The following is a 19,548-nucleotide window of genomic DNA, read 5'->3' as shown; positions in this document are numbered from 1 at the left end:
GAAATTATAAATATAATATTATGTTATATTATATAGCACAAAGTAATATATTTTAGAAAGATATTTTAACCTCTTAATCAGGCAGAACCCCTCATTGGTCCGTTACATTTAAACATGTAAAGCTCTTCCAAGTCAAAAACTTAAATTGCGCCTATTTTACCCACTGTAAACGTCAGCTCCGTGGCGAACTTGATGAATTTATGCCACTAATTAAATGTCAGTAAAATAAAAATATACATAAAAAAAAAAATCGACATATTATACTCCTATAGACAATAGTCATAATATATGTCAGAAATATTATACCTTGGTGCTTATAGTAAAATAATTATTGTGATATTGTTATCACTTTATCAGCTATGATATTTACGACCTGCAGCGCCATCTAACATTGTTTTTTGTAGCTAGCTAATGGTATACAAAATAATATTATATACAATGTCGGCGATGGCCGGACTGATTTTGATTAGCCGACGCCGTTTTGTTTATGATGTGCGTTTCGTTATCGTTACCAAAGTTCCTGATGCCGAAGCCGAACTCGATAATTGTCATGTTTCAGATCAACTTTTTAGTTTTTACCGAATTGTGAATTGTTTATCCCACCGGGAAATTTTAGAGTACATTCGATTAATTTACGTTTACCCTCCAACACCAGAGTAATATCTTCGTCGGTAGTCGGTACATAACTGATTAGGTGAGTACGTATGGACTTGTGGTTTTCGTCTTCGACGGCGTTGGGTCGGCGATGTGTTTTCTTAAAAAATAATGTTAGAAAACACGTCATTCGATTTTCCGCATCGAGCCTTTGGCCCACTAATTCTTCTCTACCTGACGATATTGCCAACATCACCTCGATGAAATAATGTTCTATTTCTATGCACTTTATGTCTTTATTTGACCAACACATTTGCAAAGATTTATTTAGTAAATCTCACGTACATACGTTTATGAGGATTTCTTTTTTTATTACAAATTTTAAGTTAAAAGAGTAGGCATTTATCAAATATGAAGATAATATCTTGATTCGTAGTATTTAATATGTAAATAACGTTAAGTTAACAAATATTATTCTGCAATTCATAGTTTGGCTAAGCGTTTTTTTTAAAACTTATTTATACATTACAGTCAATACCTATTAGCATCCAATTTTATTTATTGTATTGCATTGTATTATATTATATTATATGTTGTATTAATTGAAAAAATTATTTTTAGTTTATAGAAATTGTGTAAAAATGTTGGACACACGTCCAAATCATACCATCTATATAAACAACTTAAACGAAAAAATAAAAAAAGATGGTAAGTTTTTATTGGAGTCAATTAATTTAGAATAATAGTTGCTTCAAACAAATGTATTGTTTACATTAATTTTTATTTTTAAAGACTTGAAGAAATCTTTGTACGCAATTTTTTCTCAATTTGGACAAATACTTGATATTGTGGCAATGAAAGGTATTAAAATGAATGGACAAGCGTTTGTTATATTTAAAGATATAACCAGTTCTACAAATGCTTTACGTGCAATGCAAGGATTTCCATTTTATGATAAGCCAATGGTAAGTATTAATACCTAATAATATATTATAGTTACGTCCGAGGTTATATCTTATATAGTATCAGTGTTTAGAAAGAATGTGTTTGTCAACATAACTCACTTATATAGTTATATCATATAGAATGTGAATACAATTTGTTTTCAAAATTTATTTTATAATGTGATTGAATCAAAATTTTGTCTACTTGGTAGTATTGAAAAATTCTAATGTTCAGTCAAAATTCCTTCTCTTTGCTGATACCAATCACTTAGTCCAATCTGAAATGAATATGTTTACCTTTGGGTACAGCAGGTAGACCTTATATCAAACTTAAGTAATTACCTACCATGCTATAACCTTTTATAAGCGTCGTTCTTCTATATTCCACAAATACTTTCTTGATGGCATGCCTCTTAAACGACTTCTTTTTCAAAGATCTTGGAATCTATTTATATCCTACCCTAAATTTTGACCACTACATCCAAGTACTGAAGGCCTTCAACATTTTACGTTTTATTAAATATGTTACAGCAATGTTACAATACTCTACTTTTTCCTAGTTCACTCGATACTTGAGTATGGGGCGGTGGTCTAGCATTCTTATTTTACCTTACTCTTATATTTAAAAAAAATATTAAATCAGAATTTAAATGTACGACCAAATTAACTTTGTTTTTTATGCTGTAAACAAATTCAGTTTTCAAGTAAACTTTTCAAATACTGTTAATTATAAATACTAGTATTTTATCAAGGTCATCATTCATTTTGGCATTCACCCTGGTTAACAAATCTTTTTCAGAATAAAATTATGTGTATAATTTTAATTAATTTTATAAACGTAGCAGTTTTAGTAGATGATTTCTATTCCAATGTTTTAATTAAGTTTTTAGTATAAAAAATTTGATTGAATAATTTCTTTTCCACACACTTAATAAACAGATATTCTTTTATGTATATCGTAATTATTCATTCAAATTTTATTAAGTTCTTTTATCAATATTTTATAAAACTTAACTCAATACATACCAAAAAACACAGACATTTTACTTTCAGTCATCAATATTAATAATGAGTAATATAAGTTTCATGAAAGGAAATTTCTTTGTGATATTTATACTGATACTATACAAAATTTAATCAAAAACAGAATGTTTTACTGTTCAATGTAATTGAACAATACAGTATCAGTGTTAGGAGAATGATTTTATTTTATTTTTTAGCGTATACAATTTGCTAAATCAGAATCAGATATAATTGCGAAAATGAAAGGTACTTTTGTTGAACGCCAGAAAAAACCCAAGAAGCCAAAGGATGACGAAGAAGCAAAAAAGAGACGTAAAGCAGCCAAAGAACAGGCCCGTGCTTTGGCACAACAAAACAACCCAGGAGGTGTATCTGGTGGTAGTGAGTGTTATTTAAACTTCTTGTTTTACGTTAATTGTATTGCCATAGTATCAAAATTAATCCTTATTCTTCAACAGATGTACCCGAACAACCGCCTAACCAGATTCTGTTCTTGACCAACCTTCCAGACGAAACGACTGAGATGATGTTATCTATGCTGTTTAACCAGTATGTTTTGTGTGATTGTTTTGTATACAATTGAGCTTAATATGAATTATTTTAATTTCTGCAGATTCCCTGGATTCAAAGAAGTGCGACTTGTACCAAACAGACACGATATTGCTTTTGTTGAATTCGAAAATGAACACCAATCAAATACTGCCAAGCTATCATTAAATGGTTTCAAGATCACACCTACTCATGCAATGAAAATTACATTCGCTAAAAAGTAAAATTGTTCATGACGATTAATGCACTGATCATTTGTGAAGTAACATAACATATATATTATTATATTTGTATAAGTATTCAAGATTACAATAAAAAAAACTTTTTAAATATTTAAATTACACTAATAGGGATTTATGTTTTTTTAAAAGAATTTAAATTTGGTGGTGTCATTGAATATGGCATAGGTTTATATACAGTACTCCAAAATACTACTGTATCACTTTCTACATGATGAATAAAAAAAATAAATGGCTTGTTTACATTAAAAATAGTCTGGCCTCCTCTTGTTATAGTTACTACAGTAGCTGCTGACGCCACTGTACCAATTTCATTGACATCAATTTCAACTTGGTGTAAAATATCACTAATGTAAGAACCTGGGTCTGAAGCCATATTTGATAAATCAGCCTTTAAAGGGTCAAACATTTTGTTAATTCCTAAGTTCTAAAAAAAAAAAAAACAACGGATACCTTAAAATCAAATTGTATTGAAAATTAAGTTAAATATATACCTGCAAAACTGGTCGTAGGTTAGTCAAAGACTTAAGAGTCATTTTAGGGACAAAGTATGTAAGTTCTGTGATCTTTGCAGTTTTGGTTATGTTTTTGATTGTTTTCCCATTCATTTTTGCTGTTAAACTGCTTAAACTGACGTTTGTGTCGGGAAGCACAAAATATGTTATAAATTGATTGCCTTTGTATGGTAGCCCTATGGCTTTAAACTCTAATCCTTCATTTTTATGAAATAATACTTCACTACTGCCTACCATCATTTGGACATATATACAATCCTTGTTTTGTTTGGGTGATTTTCTTTCACCAGTAATTGCTCCATAACAAAATGGTTTTCTAAAAAAAACATAATATTTATTACAGTTAATATTTTATATAAACTTTTTGAATAGTTTGACTTACATTCTAGTATAGTTGATAAAAAATGGGTTCTCCCATTCGCCTGTGAAATATAAAGCACTTGCAATAATAGTCTTGGTATCAGCTGGAGGGATATCAGGTAATATATCATTGATTTTTCCACGTGTTTGATTCGACACCCATCTATTTAAATTTAAAAAAAGTGTTACTAATAAATCTAAAAAATGTCCTTATATAATTTATTTAATATCCAAAATTAAAGTGATATATTTGATTAAAAATAAAATTAACTTTGAAATTTTAGATTTAAAATAAATGTGTTCTTTCATCAATTTTTTAATTTTGGTTCAAACTTATTTTAAAACAACCACTGTACTAAAATAGTAAAATGTATATTTTCAATAAAATAATTTTAAATTTGAGGGATGGAGTGGCCGAGCAGACTAAGACGTCGGCTGCGACGCAGTCTACCCGAGTTTGATTCCTCGGCCATGGGCAGCATTTTTCTTCGGACAAGTCACGGTGTCCGGAGAACAAGTGCCGCCATCCCCCACCTGGGCATGGCAGATACCTACGGGTGCCCACTTGAAAATCTGCCAAAAACCACACACACGTGTTTACCAACCAACAGTATCCTCCCCTACAAACAAAACAAACAAACAGCTAATGGCCATAGTTGCCGGGCTTAATGACCAATTAAAAAAAGAAAAAATATTAAATTTAACCTGTGCACATAATATATTTAAGTTTCAACATACATCATTAAAAACAAATGTCTGGTAAAGTGTTGTTGGTTAACACTAACCAACTGTTAATAGATTTTATTACCAGCAGAATTCGGACGGTTAAGACATTGTAAGAACGGCTCTAAGTTGTATTAATTGTAGTAATTAAATAATTTGGTTGTCTTGTACTTTATTTGAATTAAACAATCGACACCAGAGGTATTCAAACTTTACGGCTCCCAAATTATTATGATAAAATTTAAACAAATTATAGCTAATATGAGTGATAATAACAGTTACTTTAAATAAAACTTCAAATAATTGTGTAATGTGTTTCACTATTGTTTCCATAATTGCTTTAATGATTATAAATAATATTTATATTAATTAAACTTGACGTACATTAATTTTGGCTTCCGGTGCTTTGAAGCGGCTACCTTCTACAAATCTCATGTTTACCCTGGGAGTCGCGACGCACAGTTTGAATACCCCTGATCTATACAGATTTTGTAAAAATAGGCTTAAATGATAACATGAAGGAGGCTACTGACAGAAGATATGGTGGAGAAGCTGCCCACTGGCAACAAATAATGATATAATATTTAACTATGATAGAATAATGAATAATAAAAAGAAACCTGATTAATAGATGATTCAAGTTTATGAAAACAAAATTTATCAATACCAAATGATTAAGATGATGTACAATTTTATTATGAAAAACTAGTCAGTGAAATAATTTATTACCTATGATTAATTAATCATTTAATTAATTATAGTCCCTAAGCGTATAGTTGTACCCTAAAATTCTAAAATAAATGTTTATAATAATGATCTTCAGAAGTATGATATATAAAAATAAGAAAAATTAACTGAGCAGTAACCTGACATACATTATCAGGTATATAAATATATTAATAAAAATAAATATTTGATCACTTAAGAAAATTAAACAGTTATAATAAAAAGACATGTATAAATTAAAATTAATTAATCTTTATAAGTTATAACCTACAATACCTATTGTAATTCATATTATATGGTTAGTGAATCATAAGTGATAAAATGTAGTGACTAATAGTGATTAATACATACTGGTTTATAATGTGTTTTGTGTGTTCTCCATCTGATTGGAAATTAACTGTAACTAATTGGGAGTTTAAATAATCTTCAGCTGCTTTTATAAAATTTTTTGTAAGATTATAGCCATTTTGAACAAACATTGCTTTTGCTAGGTTAACTTCTGTGCCCAATTTTTCACCAGAGTTGGTTTGAAAGTAATTTAATAATGTTCCCAAATCCTTAAAATTTTGGTTACTTCTATAAATATATAAAAAATACTTTTAGAGTTTAAGATACAAAATAAAATTTACAAACTCTCACTTGTCAGCTAAATGACTTAATGTGATCTCATCGTAACCAAACAATTTACCAACTTCTGTTTTGGTTTCACCATGAGCTCCCAGAAGAACAAGTGACATAGCTGCCGCTATACATATCGGTGATATAACTATATTATGATCATGATTAGAACCATGTGATTGCAAACTGTCAATTGATCTGTCAATATTCAATGTTGCATCTAATAGACCTAGAGTCAATTTCTGAAATTTCAAAATATGATTAACAAATATTACAATGTAAAATTAGAGATAAAATAATTTACCTCTGTATTTGAAGTTGAGTTGTGTACTTGTTGATGAATTGTTTCATTTATAGGTTTAGTTACATTTATAGGTTGAGTTTCATTCATAGTTTTAGTTCCAATCATATTTTGTGTTTCATTCGTAATTGTATTAATGTTTATAGGTCTATTTACATTAGTAAATTTATCTAAAAACATAGAACCCATAGATACAATTTCATTCATAGGTCCAGTTTCATTCATAGCTAAGGTTTCATTAATAGGATTTTTCTGCATCACAGAATCCAAAAAAATGATTTTACTGCCATCCACTATTGACAGTATAATGTAAATATTTAAACTTAACAGCAACATTTTTGACCACATCTAAAAAGATACAAATACATTGAGTTTTCATAGGTGACTTAAATATAAAAAAAAAATATGCTGTGTTGAAACCAAACGATCAATTAATAGAAAGACCGTTTGATTTTCAGTAAAATATTGTGCCTACATTTTCTACATTGCTTGCAGTGAACATTAGTGTCACAACCATGATTTTAATATTTTATAATTAAATCCTAATAATTACGCCTATTGATAATTTTTGATTGGGAATCTGATCAAAGGTTTGACTGTGATTTGGTTTCATTATAATTGGGAGGACATTATTTTGCTATACGTATACTTATATGTGTAGGTATACTGTATAATAAATGCTTAGCGGTGGTAGTGTAATCCTCATATAATATAAAAAATAATCCCATTTTAAACATACCTAGGACAGCATTCAAATATTATGGTTATTATATTATTTTAATACTATATTAACGTTAAAAACAATAAAACATAATATACCTCTGCAGTAGGGTCCAACGGTGGTATCCTATGTGGATAATGCGGAGTTCACGTACTGCGGCGTGAATTCATTAAATATAACTGATCGATTCTCAATCCAATACCTATTTAGTAAAAATAATAATAATAATAATACTCGTATGGTAGTGTAAGAGTAGAGATGATAATATTATAATGGTCAAGGTCTGACGTGTGTGAGTGTACAGAGTAGTGGGGCCGTGGTGTGCTGCAGGAGCGAACTGTACAGCGGTTCGTTTTGTTTTTGTCTTCCTGTAATAAATTATATACATAATATTAAATAAGTATAATGTATAATATACACACATATATATATGTACCATACATCGGCGATGTTGGGCGCTCGTAACAAAAAACTCGTTTTTGCACGTTGTAAATTGTAATCCATTTTACTGTTCCATTTCGTGTGTATTCCGCGACGTGTAATAATAATAATATTATTCATATTATGGTTACCTGCGCCGGTGAGCAATAGTCAGTCTCTTATTTTTTTCCGAGCTTGATAAATAATAATTTGATTAACGCGTATAGGTACTGTATAGGAACGTCGTGTTGCAGAAATGCGCGAGGGGGAGCTTTAAAAAAAAAAACTTAACTATATTAATAATTATATCTTATAATACATTTACAAACACTGTACGGCCTAATACCTACAGCAGTGGTCAGTCTGCAGAATGCAATACAATATGGAGTATTATGAAGTATACTTTACGCAACGTTTGTTAATTACGTCGTAGATAAAATAAAATATAATAAACCCATTTATACATATTTTGAAGTATTCGAGCTAATAAACAATATTAATGAATATTGAATAATGAATAGGTATTGAATAATTCATACATACACTATTGTGTTGGACATTTTAATCGTCATTTTGTTGGCTCGTCGTTTCTCAAATCTTTTACATCGACCTCGCGTATCGCGATATCGTAAGATCATAACAAATCGTAAACGTTTAGATTTATAACATTAGATATTAGAACAATACTGTGTTATGAATACTACCAATTACTAACATTTTACCAACCACTTATTGCAGTCTTAAATGTTTTTGTTTCGTGTAGAAGGTATTTACGCGTTATTATAAAATAATTAAGGTGATGCAAATAAATAATAATCACAAATAACTAATAATGTATGAGTGAAAAAAACGAAATGTGTTCAATAGGTAGGTCACCAATATATGTTAGTTTGTAGTAATATGATTGAGGGTATAAAAAGGGAGATGAGGAGGGCTTCGCACCTCCCACAGTTACATTCGGTATTTTCATTAGATATACAGGGATGCAAATTATTGTATAAGTAATCACAGTGCCTCTACTATTTATTTTCAAAAGCAACACTAAAAATGAATGCCCTACCTCCGCTAACCGCTTAATTTTCAACTTACCATCTAGATACCTGAGGAAAATAATATGTTATTGTATACTCTATACGACTATACATATTATATTTAAGTAGGATTTACTATTTTACTTTACATACTTACGGTCTACAGAGTTCAGACTGTACTACCACTACTGCAGTACTTTTTTAGTCACATTTAGTCATCAATTTAAACATCAATTTAATTGATGATATCAGTTTACTTTTTTCAGATATAGCAGTGCAGCTGTTGTCACATTCGATCGCACTCTGAGCTATTTAATGCTCATATTGAAAAAGTCTCGTGTAAGGCCCTGAAAATGTTTGGTTTCATTAAAAGAATATCAATCATCCGAGTTTATTTTCTAAAAGCACTATCTCATTGTGAATTTGTTAGTTCCCGTCTAGAATATGGTGTAGTGATCTGGGATCCTCTTTATTTTCCTTGACTCCTACCAGCTTGAACCGTTTTCAGCCTTAATTTTTGAAAAATGCACATTTTGCTCTGAATATTATACGTACGTTTCTCCAGCCCCGCTCATTTAAACTACAACCACTATTAGAAAAATTAAATCTAGATGCATTGAGTAACAGAAGAATCAATGCTAACTTAGTTTTCCTAACCAAACTCATAAGTGGGGAGGTTGATGCTCCTTAGCTAGAGTTAATTTAAAGGTTCCAAGTGCTAACTTGCGTAAGTAACTTACTTTTCTCCAATCCGTGTCCTAATGTGTCTGACTAGGTACTGACTAACTATTATTACCTGTCTTGCGAATAATGCATTTAGTCAATGAGACCCATCACTCCTATGCTATTTATAATTCAGTTTTAGATTCTGAGCGAAGCGATGAATGTATTGATTATACAATCATGTGTGTTTTTTTTTTTATTTTTTTTGTGTCTGTCATCACCTTTTAGGACAGTAAAAGTGCTTGGATTTTCTTCAACAGTAACTTTTCTGATAGGAAAGTGAATCTAGTTAGTGCATCGAGGAGGTCAAAATTCAAAATTCCCAGTGGTTTTCATAAGCGCCAGGAAAACAAAAGAAAAATTAAGGAAAAACGAGAATTTTTACGCAAATTCTGTTTTCGAGAAAATCGATTTTGGTTTTTGGTGTAACTCTAAAACAAATGATCGTAGGGACATGAAATTTTGACTGAATGTTTATATTAGCATTTTTTATACACCATAAAATTTTGAAAATATTTTTACTCTTTTTGAGCTGTTTACGGACATTGTCAGTTTTTAATTTTTTTAGTTTTTTTTTCTATAACTATCAATAAAATTTTATTTGTTGGGTAAAAAAGCGTGAACATTTAATATAAGGCTCCTGATATATCGTTCTAATAGCAGTTGAAAAATATTAAAAATACATAGGCACAATTTTTTTTTTATAAGCATTTAAAGTTTTAATTTAACAACATTTATCAAATTTAAAATTTAATAATTATTTTGTAGTTAAAAATGTATAAAATGTTAACTTCACGGACCTCGATGGTTACAATATTATAATATATATAATATAGGAGCCTAAGGGACACATTAACATTTTCCAAATATTTCGACTTATTTTGAGCTGTTTACGGACATTTTCAGTTTACATTTTTTTTAGTTTATTTTTCTATAAATATCAATACAATTTTATTTGTTGGTTAAAAAAGCTTGAAAATTTAATAGAAGGCCTGTTTTAAAGGCAGATGAAAAAAATTAAAAATCCTTAGTCACAGTTTTTATTTATAAGAATTTAAAGTTCAAATCTTGACAAAATACGGAAAAATCACGAAAATTAACAAATTATTTTGAGTTGAGAATTCATAAAAATATTTATATATAAATTACTTTATTCACATTAATATCATCAAATATACTTGGTAATATCATAGGCTGACTGACCGTTTTCGCTCAGAATCGTTTTTCTTATACAATGATATTAAATCATTGAATTCAAAATTTAACACTATCTATTACAGTGACCCACTTGTAACCTACTGAATAGCAGAGGGACATCCACTTACCCAGCTTTTTGCATTGTTATCTACATAATTTTCTTATATTGTTTTGATTACTTTAAATATATATGTGTTGTGTTTTATAAATGTATAATGTACATATTATGTGTATGGCCCGTTCCGTCAATTTATATAAATAAACAAAATAAATAAATATACCGGTAAACACACAAAAAAAAAAAACACACATTGTAAAATCAATACATTAATCGCTCCGGCTCCGCTCAGAACCTAAAATGCCATATCTAGCAATATAACCAATAACTATAATAACTAACATTGCTCCTATTCCTATAACAATTTTTAGTATTAGTTATTAATAATAAGTTATTATTTTAGTTATCTAAGTATTTTAAGTACCAAAACGTGTTTTCCAAATACATTCCATATTTAGTTGGTAAGTACTAAGGATTAACGGACTACCTATACGAATCGAACAAAAATAATTTATTGAACTACATAGTACAGACTAATTTTATTTTAGATGTAAGAAAAAATTTGCTATATAACGGGCCGTAACATAATAAAATGTTTAAAACTATTGAATTTTCGTTTTTCTTTATTTTCTGTTGAAAAAACCTACACTTACTTAACCCCTTTTAACGTATAAGTTGTTATATAGTTGCACCCCCGATAAATGAGTCACTAAAAGAGTATGAAATATGTAGTATTTTAAATATCCGAGACGGAGGCCTCCTCAGGGCTGTTATAATATTATGGCCTTGGTTTTTAACAAATAACAAATAGAGTAGAAAATAGAGAAGAAAAAAAATAGAGTAGAAAATAGTGTAGACAAACGCATATATTTATTGAATATTACTATATTAGTCTTCACAACAGAGCTAAATCTAAATATGTAGATTTATAATAATATGATATTTATGGTTGTTCTGAATACTCAATAATAATGGATATAGTCATATATAGAGATACTAATAAATAACTAAATATAATATATACCTACGTGTTAACTAATAATAGTAATGATACAGTACTAATAATAATTATATGTTTAGGTACATATAGAAGATACGTGCATAGATATTAATATATTATATCTGTGCACTGCAAGGCGCAAGCTAATTTAAGCAGATTGAGTTGACGTCTTGACGTCAGTTGGACAATTGTTGCTTATAAATTAGAATGAGTGAGGAATGGATGTACATTATGCAATATCAAATATTGAAAATTACACCAGCCACCAATTACAATTTATTGTAGCTCTCAGAGCTCAAAGGTATATATTTATGGAAAACTTAGGTATAATCACATAATGATAATGGACTACCTATAGTACCTACAACCTACTGGCTACTACCTATATACATACAGTTATTAGTTATAGTATAGTTATACGTATATACTTATATACTTTTTTTGGACAAACATTGCAATTAATAAATATATTGAAATATACAGTACGCTGCAGGTGCTACTCACAGAGTGGATTAAGAATGGAAAATCAAAAAAAAATTTATAAATTTCGGAGCGATGACGTGCCTATATAATACGTCTCGTTTTTATTATAGTCATTAGGTTTTTAACGATGACGTACGAATATAACCCAAATATAACAATAAGTTATGCGTCGGTTTTTTAAAATTAAACATAGGTTTGTATATCCACAAGAATTGAATTGTATTTCTTTAATGTGGTACAAAAAAACTCAAGAATTTAAAAATATAATACTATTTTCCAGCTATTATATTATACTTGAATATTATGGTTTCAACTGTTTTAAGACTTCATGTCAAAATTATTGAAATCTCCGAACATTGGCATTTGAAACACAGTACATATTATAGAATTATTTTATAGAATTTAATTCGATAAATCATAAGCAAAAAATATATGTATAATATTATAGTCTTAGAGAATTTAACGACTGATCAAATTCGTTGATGATAATTGATAGCTGTATATTATAGTCTGGACATAGCCGCTGGGTCGCGACTGGGTTTTTCTTCAAAGTTAAAATTCTATAGTCGTTTCTGTGTAACTAATAATCAGCTACTATTCAGGCCTCGCGTTAATATCATACAGGGTGTTTTTTAAGCTTGCTCATCCTATTTTTATGCTTAAATTATACATATTATATTAAATTTCTGATTTTTTGAATTTTTAAATACACTTGAAGATTTTTGAAAATTTGAGATTTTTTTTACCATTTAAGGATGATCTTGTGACAATAAAAACTTCTGTTTTTCAAATAGGAATCTCCGTTTTTCATTTTTAATTATTTAGGAGATATTTTTTTGTTGAGAATTATAATGTATTTAAATTCTAAATCAAAATTCAAACTTGTAGTTTAAACTAGTTTTTGAGTTATATAATTTTGCTTACTAAGGATAATACGTCTATGGAAATGGATTAAGTAGATTTGGGGGGTTAAATGATTTGAAAATGTCTGCGGTAGATCCCCGTCACCTTCCCTCAGCCACCTGCCTCACTCTCTCTTCAGCTTCTTTATCAGACAATAGATAGACTCCACCATCTTGTACAGCAGACGGAAGGTTCCCTCTCCATTCCAAAGGACGTCTGCTTTCTCTGTAGGGTAGGCGGGGAAACCCCTGAACTCTGGTCCGCACAGTATAATATTATCTAGTAGGTCCACAACTCTCGGATGACGGCCAAGGCGGCGACAAGTTAAACTCTATGGCCGCGCTAAAACGGACACTCCAACAGCGTGTGGTTGACCGAGTCTGAGTCGCTGTCACAATGGTGACAGTGCACGCTAAGAGCCCTGCCCATCCGATGTAGATACTGCTGGAAGCAACCTTTTTTTTTCGTATTATCGAGGACCTGGGAGAGAATAGCGATTCGCATTACAGCTCCCCCGTCAGTGCCTGGGTCATATTATGGTACGACGAAGGCACTTTCGGCACGGTTCTTCCCAGCCACCTCCCTAAAGTCTTGTTGAAGCCACCTTTGGTGTTGCAGACTATATCACGCTTGCCAGAGGTGCGCGGTGGCACTCCGCTCCTCCCGCTTGATAGCCTCCTTGGAGGGTCATGCTGCTCCGGGAACGATCGTGGCGTTGAGGCGAGCTCTTATCCTGTGCCTTTCCAAGCCGAGGAGGTAGTATAATGAATAGGTACTACATATAATATTATAAATAGTTTCTATTATTGTAAAATCATATTTAAGGATTATTATATCCTTAATATAAACATTTTAATAATTCAGCAACTACTTATTAAAATTTTGATTTAGTTGCATACAAATTTCAAGAAAATCACCTATTAAATAATTAAATAATTAAATAATTTGCAGTAAAAAATAGGGATATCATTTGGAAAATAGAAGTTTGTATCACCGCAAAACACTGCTTAAGTAGTACAAAAAATATGGTCTTTAGGTATACTTTAACCTAACCTAACCTAACCTAATCAGAATTTGAATAAATGTATATTTTAGGGAAAATATGGCGGAGAACATTTTTTCAACAAAATATATACTACAATTTTTGGGGTCTTTGTATTTCATTATGGGGCCGCTTAAAAATACTGATCCATGGGCCTTTGGTGTGTCAGGCCGACACTTATGATAGCTATCATGGTAACTTCACCATAATATGCTTATTAAATTGAAAAAATTTAAGCATCCAATTTTATTTGACGTACTCGAGTAGTTGTCTTACAAATTACTACTGGTATAAAAAATAGATACCACTGTACTAGGTAATGTAGGGTAAAGAAAAAAAGATTGAACATTTTTTTGTAATTCAAAAAATATCAATCTCTGGAACTTATTGAAATCTTTGCCAATGTGTGCGTAATGTGTATAATTATTTACTAGGTATGTGTACCTAGTAAATAATTAATTAATAAATTTAAATATTTAGACTAATATCAAGCTAATTATAAAACTAATCTATTTATACCATTTGTAGGTACCTACTTCGGTATTGATTTATAATTTTATAATTAACAATAATATTATAAATTATAATAAGTATTATAGGTATGATATATTTTTGTTTTAATATCAAATTTTGTTCGAATTTAAACTCAAAATATCTATAAAAAAATCGTACCTATGTATCTTTAATATTTTTAAAAAGCTGTAAGAACAATAGTTATGATTTATGAAAAACTCTGTTTGCAAGCTTTTTGACCGAGCGAACATTTCTTATCGATATTTTTACGCGTGAATATCGTATTACATTAACATTTAAACTTCGGACGCTCTTAAGTCTGAAGTCATAAAAATTATTTGAGGTATTTCACTCAACTTTTATTTTGATTCTAGTTATAACAACTTATGAGGAAACATGTAATAACATTTCAAGTTATTTGAATGAGCAAAAATGTTTTATCAACAATTAATAGAAAATTATAAGCATAATATAATATGATTTCAGATATCTACAGTTATTAGTTTTTGAGTCGCAAACTCATAAAAAAATAAGAAAATTGATTTTGCCGAAAACTAATTTTGCGTAAGATTTAACATTTTTCCTCAATTTTTTTCCCCCTTTATTTTGACAAAAATTAAGCATTTGTAATTATGATCATCAAAAAGTTCCAACTAGATTTTTCTTTTCTTCTATAAAGCGTGAACAATTAAACAAAAAAAATAATAAAACATCATTGTAAAATCAATACATTCATTCCTCCGCTCAAAATCAAAAAAAAAAGGTTACATTATGAATGTTAATAGAGTAAAGCTACCAAAATATCCATTAGGTATTTAAATTTATTTGTTAATAAATAATAATGATCAAAATTTTAATAATCAGTACCTATATATTTTATAAAATTATGAATTATTATTCTTATTGAACCTCAGTATGAATTTACCATGAAATAATGTTATGTTGTTTGAGACCGTAGGGACAACTCTCCGCCCACGCCAACAGAGAGGCACTGAGCTAATAAAAAAGTGGGTGGTGCAACCAAAATTGTATCAGCAGCACAAAACATGATAATTTATATTTTAAACTAAAAAAGGTGGGCAAGTGGATGTTGCTCTGCTGTACAGTAGGTTACAAGTGGGTCATTGTAATGGATGGTGTTAAATTTGAATTCAATGATATAATATCATTGTATAAGAAAAACGATTCTGAGCGAAAACGGTCAGTCAGCCTATGATATTACCAAGTATATTTGATGATATTATTGTGAATAAAGTAATTTATATGTAACCTACTTACGTGGAGCCTTGTTTTCAATTTTCAATCCTTAGCTATAAAAGTTGAACATTTTATAAATTTTTAACTACAAATAATTATTAAATTATAAATTTGATACATTTTGTCAAAATTTGAACTTTAAATGCTTATAAAAAAAAAATTGTGCCTATGTATTTTTAATATTTCAACTGCTATTAGAACGATATATCAGGAGCCTTATATTAAATTTTCACGCTTTTTTACCCAACAAAAAAATTTTTATTGATATTTATAGAAAAAAAAATTTAAAAAATTAAAAAATTGAAAACTGACAATGTCCGTAAACAGCTCAAAAAGAGTCGAATTATTTTCAAAATGTTATCGTGTATTGAAAATGCTAATACAAACATTTAGTGAAATTTTCACTGAATTAAAAATAGTATAGGAGTGATGGTCTCATTGACTAAATGCATTATTCGAAAGACAGGTAATAATAGTTAGTCAGTACCTAGTCACACACATTAGGACACGGATTGAAGAAAATCAAATTACTTACGCAAGTTAGCACTTGGAACCTTTAAATTAACTCTAGCTAAGGAGCATCAACCTCCCCACTTATGAGTTTGGTTAGGAAAACTAAGTTAGCATTGATTCTTCTTCTTCTGTTACTCAATGTATCTAGATTTAATTTTTCTAATACCGGTTACACGAGACTTTTTCAATATGAGCATTAAATACCTCAGAGTGCGATCGAATGTGATAACAGCTGCACTGCTATATCTGAAAAAAGTAAACTGATATCATCAATTAAATTGATGACTAAATAGTCATGCCAGAGAGGATTAAGAGAACGCGTGAAAGACATACAATTACATTTCGGAATAGAAAGCTCAAAGCCAAGGTGTCTAGTCACGGGCAAAGTATACAATTTGGCCGTTACACAAAATGCCCTCCGTTTATTGGGTAATAAATGAGATAATGGATAAAGATCTATATTTATTCCATAATAAATCTTATATTATAAGTAAACATAATATTTTATTTTAATATCAAGTATTGTTGCATGCACCTATTGTATACATACTGTTTCTGTGGTATTCCGCTGATTTGAACTTGCACTTCCGTGTTTTATATTTTTGAACATACGTAAAATTCCTAATTGGTAAATTTGCCGTGCTGTCTCCCTGAGCGAATTTTTGATTTGTGGTACATTATCGACTTCCTTAAATCTTTCTTATTTGCAAATTAGTAATTAGAAATTGGTTTCTACTGTATATAGTTGAAAGGCGGCCTTCCTATTAGTTCCGATTTCATATATACTATATTGTTAACTGTAAAGACATATATATATATATATATATATATATATAATATGTGAACTGCCACATTGTAAGAAAGCCAATAAGAACAAACAAATTAAGTAATCTACATCTACAGATAATAATCCTTGTTTATAACCAGGCCTTGGTATTTTGATTTTATTATGCTTTATAATCACTTAAAGATGTACAGGATACCTGGATACGGACCAAAACCTTATCAGTTGATGACAAAAATGTCTTTAAATTTGACTCGTATAGCGATGGGTAAACAATGGTGGATAGTTTTTTTTTACTATTCATGAATGGTGGATTAGGATGGATATATATGTAATATATCGATCGTGATTGACCAATAGAAAACTGTGAGAGCCGAGAGTGCTATATATTATATAGTAGTCTAATTTAAAATTTAAAACAACATTCCAACTTCAAATTATAATATTGATAGCGAGGTGTCGTTCCTTATCATGTATATCCAAGGTGTTTTGATAAGGTGTCGTCACTCTTGGTGACGACACCTTATCAAAACCTTTATTAATTCATATGTTATACTTATAAGTTCAATTTGGACGAAATTTAAACAATAAATAACGATTTTAGTTATTGGTGGCTGAGCCCCCCCCCTCCCCTCGTGCTGGTCTACGAATCAACCGATTTTTCTATCGTATTCAGCAGGGCCGATTCTATTAGTTATAAGAATTTCAAGGAAGCTGAAAAAGGTGAGGTCAAACCGTCAGTAGCTCCTAGACTACTATTTTGTATACCGATACCTACTCAATACCCGAATAGTTTAATATTTCTATTTAAAGCTGTTCTTTGAATTTATATTATAATATTATATAATAAAATACAGTATCTAAATACTTATGTTTTAGATTCTGAGCGGAGCGAGGAAGCTAGTGGTTTTACAATGGTGTTTAATTTTCTACTTAAAATTTCTACCAGGAGTCACTATGCTTCGATTTTAACATATAGTACCTTATCTTTTAGCAAATGGGATCAAGATGGTACTTTAGAGCGATCATTTATCTCAAAAGTTATTTAATGCCACGGGAAAAACTACCGATAAATTACGAAAAACCGCTAAAAATGAGATTTTAATTTCCAACGCTTTGGTTATCACCTGTCGTTATCAATTCAACTTACAGGCTATAATAAATAATAACGATATAAAAAATCTAGGCTGACAAACCGTCTCCCCTCAGAATCGTTTTTCTTATTATATCATTGAATTCAAGTTTAATACAATCCATTATACATTGACCTACTTGTAACCTACTGTACAGCATAGCGACATCCACTTACCCGCTTTGTTTAAATTTAAAATTTTTAAAAATGCCGTATGTCAGTATCGGCATTTATATAATAATTATAGTTTGATTGTATACGAAAATATAATATGTATGTATCACTGTGTAGACTGTCTGACTGTATAATATTATAACCATCTAAGGATGACAAAAATCATTTATTGTTCCAATACATCTATAATATGTAGATAGGTTTTAGTTTTCAAATCAATTTTCTACACGTAGGAGTATAGATGGCAATTATTTTACTAGGAGCAAAACAAATTAAAACCGTCAATGGTATTCCAAACTTTCATTTAACGTACCTGTACAGTGTGCACATATTATTTACCGTCAATATACATAATATACAGACATAGGTACTACATTTAATATGCATTGTAGTTAAGAATTTTGTTCTAGATTTCTATAAACATATCCTTAACGTTATTTTCTCTTATTAACATAATTTAAATTCACGTTAGGTATTTTTAACGTGGATTAAAATTGTTAAATATAATATATTATGATAATAATTGTTTATGTATTAGTAATCAGATTTCGTGCGTTTGAGCAATAAAGTATAATAATTATTATATTATATTATTATTATTATATATTTCTATAATATAATAACTAGGTAAGTGATAACTGTTTATATACTTGTATAATAGTTGCATAATATTATAGCCTAATAATATAGGTCCTGTAGTATACCTATATACGTTTTAAGTTTAGGTTAATACTATATTATAATTGATAATAATATGTATATAGGTACCTAATATATTAATCAAGACATTAAAAAGTTACGGTACGTCGGCAATTGACATTGACTTATATACTATTAAAGTATTTACTAATAAGTTAATAGTATAGCTTATAAATAGTAGAACCTAGGTAATAATATATATGCGATTTGTTTTTTGCAAAAACGAGTGTAAACTAGGTAATATCAAACTAATATCAATATAAATTTCTTTTGAAGTATCTAATATGAGTTATATGACATTCTCGC

The 19,548-nt window shown here is 29.6% G+C and overlaps 2 protein-coding genes across 2 annotated transcripts; one reads left to right on the top strand and one right to left on the bottom strand.

Moving 5' to 3' along the window:
* The first annotated feature begins 478 nt into the window (after positions 1 to 478).
* LOC132949080 (U1 small nuclear ribonucleoprotein A) lies at positions 479 to 3,457 on the top strand. The gene is made up of 6 exons (XM_061019852.1): positions 479 to 694; positions 1,216 to 1,302; positions 1,387 to 1,559; positions 2,759 to 2,942; positions 3,020 to 3,110; positions 3,175 to 3,457. Exons 2-6 carry the CDS (start codon positions 1,236 to 1,238, stop codon positions 3,332 to 3,334), a joined length of 675 nt encoding a protein of 224 aa, XP_060875835.1. The 5' UTR covers positions 479 to 694; positions 1,216 to 1,235; the 3' UTR covers positions 3,335 to 3,457.
* Positions 3,365 to 7,660, bottom strand: LOC132949079 (leukocyte elastase inhibitor-like). The gene is made up of 7 exons (XM_061019851.1): positions 7,412 to 7,660; positions 6,596 to 6,940; positions 6,313 to 6,533; positions 6,025 to 6,249; positions 4,247 to 4,387; positions 3,844 to 4,180; positions 3,365 to 3,776 (listed from the first exon to the last, which is right to left on the bottom strand). The coding sequence occupies exons 2-7, from the start codon at positions 6,938 to 6,940 to the stop codon at positions 3,465 to 3,467; spliced, it is 1,581 nt and encodes a 526-aa protein (XP_060875834.1). The 5' UTR covers positions 7,412 to 7,660; the 3' UTR covers positions 3,365 to 3,464.
* Between the last annotated feature and the right edge of the window lie 11,888 nt (positions 7,661 to 19,548).

Source organism: Metopolophium dirhodum, chromosome 7 (assembly GCF_019925205.1).
Source record: "Metopolophium dirhodum isolate CAU chromosome 7, ASM1992520v1, whole genome shotgun sequence".
Classification (NCBI taxonomy): domain Eukaryota; kingdom Metazoa; phylum Arthropoda; class Insecta; order Hemiptera; family Aphididae; genus Metopolophium; species Metopolophium dirhodum.
This window is presented reverse-complemented; position numbering and strand designations above follow the sequence as displayed.